Genomic DNA, 10,081 nt, shown 5'->3' on the forward strand with positions numbered 1-10,081 from the left:
ACTGGGCCGCCCAAAGTTAACCTTGCCTTTACACACTACAGATGCGCCATGTGTTCCCGCTGTGTTCGATAAGTAATAAACTATATATGGAGGAAGACAAACTGGAGTTTTGGCGCTGTACAACTCTAAATATTGGAACGTACTATCAAGTATGGCGTGTCTTTCATTTTTCAGTATGACAGCAAGTTTATTGAAAACTCATTCCCGAGTGCTGAAGTACAAAACAAATCAATTTAAAAAGATAGATGAGTTGCGAAACAGAAATAACAGAAAATAGTTCACAGTATAGCTAAATCTGGCTTTGCTAAGTTTGACTTAGCAATGTGTATAATACAACGATGGGTAATAGACCTTAATTTTATAGCAGAACTGCATGTTCTTATTCACCTGTGATTGTAAGAAAGTTAGAATCAACTCTATACAGCACACACAACAACAAAAGCTTTCGGAACAATCTTTCAGATAGACCGTACTTACGTATGCTAGTAGCAAAATTGGTTCAGGTAAAGTTAGCAGTAACAGTATTTCCTCTCATCAAGCATTTGATATTCAGAATGGCAATATCATTATGCTCTAGCTCATTGCTTTCATGGTCGATGTTTGATACAGCAGCTTACACGGCCGTGTTGGCTGTCAGCGGTGTTGTCTCACTGTGGCCCGGGGGAGACTGTCCCGAACGCCTCTTGCGAACATACACGATCCCTACAACCAGCCCACAGAACAACACAGCAAGCACTACAAGCACCGCAACCCAGGCAGCCGAGCCCGCGCCGACGACTTGTGCCGTGTCCTGGACGCGGAACTCGGCGGTGGAGCCCGCGCCGGCGTCCGTGAAGTTGACCTGCCTGGTGCGGGGCGGACAGACGGGCTGGGCGCACGGCAGGAAGGTGAGGGTGAGCTGGAGGTGGATCTCCCGCACCCTGCTGACGTCCACGCCCGGGTTGTACTCCCTCGGCACCGCCAGCGTCCACGGACCGATGGGACTCAGAGTGACGTAGTCGCTGCTAGCCTGGTGGATGTCGGCTTTGGAATACACCTGCAAAATTATTATTATTATTATTATTATTATTATTATTATTATTATCATCGTTCTTATCATTATAGTTCTTATTTCTATGAACATAACAGATCTTATCATTATCACTATCATCTTTGCCATTGTCGCCTCTAGCCACCACCATGATTCTAAGTAAGCACTCTTATCGTTACCTTATCCGTCGGGTTTCTACATATTACTATACATAAACCTGCACATTACATGTGTGTTTATCTTTTCCTTTCCATCAAGTGTTGTCGCTAGCATAAGCGGTACCGCCTGAGTATACATCACTGCGTGTAATTTCTGTGAAAATGATAATAAGACAACACCTGTAGACTGCCGGTGTTGTAGTGGAACAGCATGGTGCGGGGAGCGTGTGTGAAGGTCCACATCCCGCCCTGCTGGTCGTACACCAAGGACGTGCCGTATCTGTGGGACCATGTTCACAATCATACCAATTCATTCATCTATAATGATATTTTGACTTGGAATTTTGCTAATGGAATTTCGGTATTGAGTGTTTATGGTGTATAGACGTAATACAGGTAAGACTAAATGACTAAATGGCTAAGAACAATCCTGATAGTTAGGTGGCACCAACACATCTCCAACGAGGAAGTACGTAGGAGAACAGGGCAACCCAGCCTGTCTACTTTGGTACGCAGGGCGCGAGTAAGATGGCTTGGTCATGTGGCAAGGATGCCAAGAACACGCCTCCCTCGGATGGCACTGAACTGGGTACCACAAGGAAAAAGAAGGAGGGGGGGGGGAACAAATGACTTGGGAAAAAACTGCCATGAGAGACCTAGAAGTGATGGGTATCACTTGGGAGGGGGCCCGAAGGACAGCACGGGACAGAAGACAGTGGAGAGCGGTGGAGGCCCGCATCGTCGATAGATGACTACAGCGGCGAAGATGATGATGATGAAATGACTAAATCTACCGTAGTAATGTGAGCAGTAATACGCCAAAAAAATAAAATCGTACCGTTTGAGCCACACTTTCACGTGGCGGTCCTCCGTGCGGACGCCGGGGATCCAGGCCTTGACGTCGGTCATGTGCACGTGAGTCATCGGCATGAGGAGGTCCTCCGCCCCGCTGATGACGAAGGGCAGCTCGGTGCCGTTGTCGAACTGGGCGAAGTCGTCCGCCAGGTCCAGGCGACGGAGCACGATGGTGTTAGTCATGGGAGAGGAGTCCGCGTTGAACACCTGAAATAATGAGACGTTACAGTCCACAAATTCCCATTTTCGTACTTTAATGACTTTATGGAAGATGCAAAATATCCTAACGGCAAAAAAAGACATCTCACTCCCACATTGTTGGAAACGTTTCCTGACTTCTTAAGTAGAAGTGAACGCCAATCCGGAGGTACTAGTATTGCTTACTGTTAGCAACTACCAAAGTAAAACAAGTCCAAATGGAAGCTCCCAGTGACTGAAGCTATAAAACAGGTTTTATCGCCGTAAAGCCTTTAAAATAAGTAGAAGTGTCTTCACCTGTACGTCATTTCCGATCTTCTCCATGCGCTGCAGCATGGATATCCGGTTGTTGGCCAGCCAGGCCTCGATCATGGCCATGCGCGAGTCGTCGTACGAGAAGGGCCGCCGCTCCAGGAACTGGTAGTTATACGCCTCCTGCAGCCGCTTCATCTGGTCCACGATAGAATCCTGCACGGAGAAAGAAGAAAAGTGCTTTAACGATGGTGGGTCGACTATCTGAAGCAGATATGGGGAGCAGTGTTCCATGGTGTTGTTTTGGGGAACTTTGAGTGTTCTTCATTAATGAGTTAGAGAGCAAAATAAGACAGGAATATAAATCCCTCCCACTATAAAATTGCAACATGATGTACGTCAACAAATCAGGTCATTGGCCAGGTCAGAGGTCAGTGTTTGGAACAGAAGAAGAAGAAACGTAGCAAAAACAATGTTTTCCTTCGGTAAACATGAATACAAAAAGAGAAGAGGAAAGTTGTTCTGTACTTTGGATCAACACAGAATGTACGAGGCAGCTGGAAATAACCTTGACCTGATGATAAGAATACGCCCCCCCCTCTCCCAGCTAAGCCCGGACCCACCTTGAGCTGCACATACACCCTGCCGATGGCCATGGCGTAACTGATGATGGTCGGGTCGAACACCGCGGCCGTCTCACTGCGCAGGCGCGCGTTCTGCTGCTGGAGAACCTGAATCTCCGCGTCCAGACTGTGGATCTTGATGACGACAGCGTCGTGGTGAACCAGCTTGTCATTCACCGCTCTGCGGGAGGAAAAAAAGACTTGTAATTAGAAAAGTAACATTTGCAAAGCAAATGCATGATGTTTACCTTTTCATATGGTCTGCTCTGTTAATTCTTACCCAAACACATTCACATATATGGTGACAGGAGTCTAAATCCTTCCTAATATAAAATTGCAACATTATGTAACCCAACACCAGTTACCATGGTGACAGACGGTCTGTTGGTTCAGGTCATTGACCAGGTCAGTGGAACGGAAGAAGAAGGAACAGAGCAAAAACAATATGTATTCCTTCGGTAAACAAAAAAAAACGAGAGACGAGTTACATTGTGGGTCAGCAAGACAGCACAATAATGCACAAACTTATACATGTACTTGTATGGCTCTAACAGGGAGAAAGAGACCAAAATATGAGTTAAAGGGCCACTGTCGCTCATCAAAAGCCTGAGGACATGATTTACACCTCCAAAGATCTGTAGCAGTTTGATCAATTCTGTCCCGGCCTTACATATCAAATGTACAGACGCCGCTTACTGTGTGACATTGAGATAAGCCTGGATCCTCGGCTTGGCGTCCCGACACTGCGCCAGGTACAGCCACTTGTCAAATTGTTCGTCAAACTTCTTCCCGTCCACCACGATCTTCTGCTGGTTCTCCTGCCCCTGGTGGTCCAGCGTGTCTTTGATCTTCTCGTACTGCTCTTCTATGTCCTTCAGGTCGGACTTAATGATGCCCTGAAAAAAAAGAAAAGACAATATTATGTTAGAACAATATTGTTTTGATATTATCTTGAGATATTCTTCTGAGATCTCTCTCTGGCTTGGTTCTTATGACATGCCTTTGCGAATGGAATCATGTCAAAACGTACAATGAAAAAGGTGACAACACCATGTCCACAGGCAGGTCAAATCATTGGGAATCTGAATCAAGACATGGTACAGTTAGTGCAAGTAGTTTTTTCCTACCTTATCCTTGTCCCAGATGCCCCAGATGTTCTTAATGATCGTCTTGACTCCCTTCAGCTGGTCTAAGAAGTCCAGACCCTCCAGCTTCTTCCCAGCCTCCAAGGCGCTGATGATGTCGTTGATGCCACTTCCCAAGGTCAGTCCACCTGTTAGATAAAGACCTCACATCAGTGTAATATCAACGTTTATATCATCGTTCCTTAAGCATCATTCAAGTCTGTACAGTGTGTAATAAGATGAATATATGTGACAAGGTGTGCAATTTCAAAACATCACAGGAAATTCATTACTTCAAACTACGTACTATCATAAAACCGTGGATTCCCAACCTGTGTAGATAGAAGTATAAATCTTGATGGCGGCCCCTGCGATCTTGAGGATGTCGCTGAAGTGGATCGCCGTGGCCTTGTGGACAAGATCCGCCTCTATGGCGTCCTGGCACTCCGCGGTGGCGTCCTGCGCACGCGCCAACCGCACAGCCTGCTGTTGCTCCAGGTCATGCAATTCGGACTGGATCTTTAAGAAAACAAACAAGAAGAAACCTTCAGTTAAGACAAAGTTTCCTGTACTTTGTAGACATGATGACGCAGTACGAAATGTAGAAAATGTCACGGTCTTCATGAACTTATAATATCTCACTGCTTGAATGACAATAAGTTAAGAAACACCTGTGTGAGTTCGTCCAGTTTCTCCATCTTCTGTTTCTCCAGGACCGTGATGGTGAACTTGTTGTGGTCCATGCTGCTCTTGGCTACAACCATCTTCTGCTCCTCAGACGTCGCCTCCGCGAAGTACAGGTTGTAGTCTTTCTCCACATCTACAGGAACAAACGAGGCAAAGGTTACTTTTAATACAACAATGCCACGGGGTTACGGAACGATCTTCAGGAACACAAGCACTGCTTCGTCTCCTCGGGCCCCTCGAAAGGGGCTATAGCTACTACAGTTTGTTGTCATTTTCTAAGGAAAGATATTCCTGAATTTTAACCTTGAAACTCACCAATAGCATAAGGCACGATATCGGTGGACAGGTAGGCGTAGATGCTGCTGTAGGAGTTCATCGGGATGTTGTTCTGCGCGTGGGCCCAGAAGTCAAGTCCTACATAAGAGATAATAATGTTCCATGCGTTTGATTGAAAGAGATATTATTTTTTTTATCATACATGTATTGAAGGACGAATCACGTAAGCTGAACCTGGTCGTAAAAAAATTACAGAATCTATATAAACTTATGTATGAGTTAAGTGCACGAGGGGAGCTAGACATTTTCCTGCTCTTTCAACGCCGGACCACGGGCAAGTACTAAGAACTGGCCCTTTCAGTAGCATGATGTGCTAGAGTTGAAGTGTCGAAATCTAGACAACATACAGCCATCTGACTGACCGTGCTGGATCTGCATGAGGTAGATCATGGCTTCCCGTGCGTGTCCCCTCAGCTCGGGCCGGCTGGAGTTCTGCATGGTGAAGTACACCCACAGGTACACGTTCCGGGCCGCCTCCACGTCACCCTCCTTATAGTACCTGTTACCTGGGGGAAAAGGACGATCAGAGAAGATCATTTTGACAGACGTGGTGACGGCACACTCAAGTTTTTTCAACTTATATTAATGCCGCCACCAATACAGGGGACAATACAATACTGAGTCATTTTCACCTGAGCGAAGGGAGGAAAGTCGTGTAAAGTGCATTTCCTAAGGGCACAAGATCGGTGGCATGTCAGGACTCGAACCCAGGACCTCTTGGTTCCGAGTCGAGCACTCTGCCGCTACGCACCCCCACATCTTCTGTTCTAACAGGGGTTAGCTCAATGTCCTGTAACCAAAATCTACGGCCGACAAAATATAAAATGATGTTGAAGAGTGGAAACAGCGCACCTTGTCTAAACGTCATCTGTACCATCTCCGGGGAGATGTGCTCTGAGATGTCCTCAAAGTCGATGACGTCAACGGACGCCTGTCCTGGAGACCCCGGATGACCAGGAGGGGCCGGCGGCGGTGTGTTGCCTGAGGGACCTGGTCAGCACAAACAAACAACATAAACAAACAAACAAATAAAATTCATTGACTCATCGACATATGCCCGATTATGATGCAACACTGATTTTGTCCGTCTGTTTCTTTCAAAGCCTTGCATTTCATAGTTTTGAATTGTTTTGTAGTTACATAACTACAGAATATAAATTTCTCGTTACATTATGAATGAACATGCTGCTTAAGAAGTTCATGTGCATGCATATTATTGCCACAAAATGGGGGAAGAAATGACAACGGAGTGTGTTTCAGTGCTACGTATATACCTTGAGGCCCGGGAGGAGCATACGGTCCCTCACAGCGCCAGTGATGGTCGTACCAGTGCCCAGCGTTGTAGCAGTGTGTCCCCGACCCTCCCCCGCCTGGTCCGCCGGGCCCGGGCTTCCCTGCCGCCGCCTGGGGACCGGCAGGACCGCCGCTGACGTCAGCTGTTGGCAGCTGGAGGGTCTGGAGGTTGTGAATGTCCAGATCTTCCCACGTCTTGTTCAACAGCCTGATGGTGATGACACCTCCAGGGCCTGATAGAAAATAGTCATGTTTTACTGGACTTCAAGAAGAATCTGCAAGGCATCAAATTGACGCGCTACAAGCACATAAGTGAAGAACAGCTAAATTTTGAAGACGACAATGTAACGACACAAGATAATGTATAATCAAAGCATCTTCTAGTCAAATACTGTAGCTGCTGTTTGTGCTAAATGTTGGAACAAGTTTACTTGTCGTCACGTACTGATACTTTGGGCTGTTTGCTTGATGTGTCAAATATACTGCAACTGTTTTTCCTAGTGTTGATAAGCTGTACGTCCCCCGAATTGAATTTTCTTGTGTGCCTGTCTGTTACTGTTACGTTCCTGCCGTGCCCTTACCTCCGTCTCCGGACTGCCCAGGCTTGCCGCCGTCCCCTCCCTTCCCGCCAGTCGTGCCGGCCGTGGAGCGCCCGTGACAACAGGCGTCACGATCCCTACAACACAACATAGACAATCAACCAACCTGCGATGGGTGTGATGTGGCGTTCTGTGACCTTTTGTCCCGGTATTAGAATCATCAGTCGTCCGAATATTCTGCTACTCTATGTTTTAAATTTTTCGACTACTCTTTTCCCAAAACGATGCAATCAGTAATCTTGAGGTCTCAAAATGATTACAAGAGAAACAGGTGTCATTTTATAGCTAGCTCCACGATAAAACATTAACTAGGCAGGCACTTTGAGCAATCGTCTTGGTTATGATTGCCAAAGACCCAAATTGAGCTGGAGTTTGCTACACTATAATACTAGGCCAATGTTATGAACCAGAGTGTACTTACTGGTTAGGCTGTGCCGCGGCTCCCACGTGCCCGTCCCCGCCAGCCTGTCCCTGTCCGCCCGACCCTCCCCGGGCCAGCACCTCCAGCCGGCCGCCGAACAGGAACCCCACGTACAGCGTCGCGTTCCCCGCTCTCTGACCAGCTCCACCGGTTTGGCTGAGGTTCACAATTCAAGAATATCATATGGCTGTAAACATGGTTTACCACTATAACTCGTATAAACATGTTATAGCTGTGACTTGAAGAAACGTGTAACAGCACAATGCATGTGTCTGTCTGCCTGTCTGTCTTTCTCCGTATTACCTTCTTGTGTCTATGAGACTAGTTAATGTTTTCTGTCACAGAACCATTTCAGAAGACATTGCTATCTTTCTTTCAGCATCTGCTTGGAGATTAAACTCACCCGTCCTGCCCAGCCTGCCCCTGGGTGGTACCACTCTGTGCGGGGGTGTCCCAGTCCGGCTGCCCGTGAGCAATGTAGGACACGTCCACAGCCGCGCTGTCCCCGGCCACGGTCAGGTTCACAGCCGAGATGTACACGTTCCTCCCCCGCCATCTCAGGTGCCCCTTGATGGTCAGACTGACCGTCTCCAGGTAGAAGTCCTTGCAGGGGTCGAACAGAGCGCTGGTCTCGTCCAGAGCAACGTCGGTGGCCAGGATTTCTATCCGGTCTTCGGTCACCTGCAGGGGGGGAAATGAAAGAGAGAAAAGAAGGAAAAGATGAGAAAATAAATGGAGAAAGAATATATAGGAGTGCACGCGAAAGGGAGAGAGAAAAAGAGAAAGAGAGAGAGAGAGAGAGAGAGAGAGGAAGGCAGAGAGATAGAAAGAAAGGGGTAGAAAAATGGACTCTGTTAAAACTTAATTCATGCGCGACGACAAAGCTAACGTGAAAGCGGAACTTTCAATCAGGTACATACAATGCAGTACAAAAATGGCACTCTGATGACCAATAAAGATGAACGTGTATTATCGTGAATTTGTATTATCATTTCCTACCTTCTTGTAGAACCCGTCTGAAGTCACCAGCTGTGGCGGTTCACTCCCGTTGACGGGCGGGCATGACGGGTCTCTGGTCTGCGGGGCCGAGGCCAGAGGAGATCCGAGCTGGCCGAACAACGTCAGCGGTCTGTGGTGTCTCACCACGCCGAGACCGCTGCCGGGTTCACTCGCGTCGGCACTTCCCGTTTTCGACGTGGAGGTTTGAAGCGGAGGTTTGGTCGCCGTCGAGACCGGTCTGTCGGTGGTGGTCTCGGCAGAGGACGCCGTCGGCAGGCTGGCGGTCTCTGTTGTCAGGTTGTGACCATGACCGACATGCACTGTTGGCTGGCGGTCGGTTGGAATTCCGCTTACCAGCTTGGACACGAGCGAGGCTTCTGTGGTGTGCGGCGCCGAAGTTCCTAAAAAGTACAGTACAGAACGACGTTAACATTCTAAACAAACAGCATGCTGCTGCAACATTGTTTGTTTTCTTATTCACAATAATTATCAACTTGACATTGTTAAAATGAAAATATATTCATGATAACTATAAAAAGACAAGACGATGCATATAAGTAGCATTGAATAATGTTCTTACAACATGATTGGAGAAGATGAAAACGGACTTACCACTGGCACAAACGACACAGAGGGACACAAAGAGCGCCGACAGACAGCCCTTCATGACGAAACGATGTAGCGTAAATATAGTTCTTTCTACTAAATTGCAGGAAGGAGGACCGTACTCTACAATCAATCAAGGAGGTTAACTTAGTTAACCGTACGTACTCTACGAGTAGAAAAAAACTACAGCGCTTTCAATTTCAGCCAAAACACATGACCGAAACTATCGAGAACTCCCACGCAATGGTGCCTCTTGTGATGGTGACTCACCGGATCACAATAGCCTGCGAATTTACATAGAATGCGGAACAGTCCTCCTTTGGTTACCATGGTCAGATCTTTTGTGTGTAGGTTAATTTTGTGGGTCATATCTCAAGAAGTAAATATAGATTGTTGATTATGGCAAGCAATAGCTATGTGAAATGCAGCATGCAAATTACATGTATATTTGCAAACAATAAAACACAAGAGCCCTAAATATCAATGACAATATTTGTTATCCTTAAACCTAAGAAACTGGAAAGTACGTATAGAATATAGCCTACACCACACTCCACTCAGTGATTGCGAAATTGATGATATTTTCACATGTATGACACACAGCGATTGATTTATCGATCAGTATCTGTTACTGTATAAAAGCTCATCAGTGGCCTGAACAAATAGCGTCTCCTAACGGCAAAGTACAATACTGCATAAAGTTATTACTTCAACGTCACCGTCTGGAAACATGAATCTGCTGTTTGCAGGTTGAAGTTATATACAGGATAATGCAATACTAGTATGTTGCTTGTATCACGTGCACGTGGGCGTCATATGGTTTCTTAGTAGCCAGTAGCTCCTGTAACAAGGCGAAAAAGCGGAACTTCCTAGCTTGTCATCATTACGTTATACTTTGAT

At 46.7% G+C, this 10,081-nt stretch overlaps 1 protein-coding gene across 1 annotated transcript; it reads right to left on the reverse strand.

Annotated features, from left to right (window-relative positions):
- Nucleotides 1-180: 180 nt before the first annotated feature.
- LOC109477450 lies at nt 181-9,396 on the reverse strand. The gene is made up of 18 exons (XM_019778732.1): nt 9,188-9,396; nt 8,576-8,976; nt 7,980-8,257; nt 7,577-7,732; nt 7,138-7,232; nt 6,538-6,789; nt 6,116-6,253; nt 5,626-5,769; nt 5,243-5,341; nt 4,912-5,060; nt 4,573-4,759; nt 4,244-4,389; nt 3,813-4,012; nt 3,117-3,297; nt 2,539-2,709; nt 2,027-2,250; nt 1,369-1,468; nt 181-1,036 (listed from the first exon to the last, which is right to left on the reverse strand). The coding sequence occupies exons 1-18, from the start codon at nt 9,240-9,242 to the stop codon at nt 614-616; spliced, it is 3,399 nt and encodes a 1,132-aa protein (XP_019634291.1). The 5' UTR covers nt 9,243-9,396; the 3' UTR covers nt 181-613.
- Between the last annotated feature and the right edge of the window lie 685 nt (nt 9,397-10,081).

Source organism: Branchiostoma belcheri, unplaced genomic scaffold (assembly GCF_001625305.1).
Source record: "Branchiostoma belcheri isolate BF01 breed outbred unplaced genomic scaffold, Haploidv18h27 scaffold4, whole genome shotgun sequence".
NCBI lineage: Eukaryota > Metazoa > Chordata > Leptocardii > Amphioxiformes > Branchiostomatidae > Branchiostoma > Branchiostoma belcheri.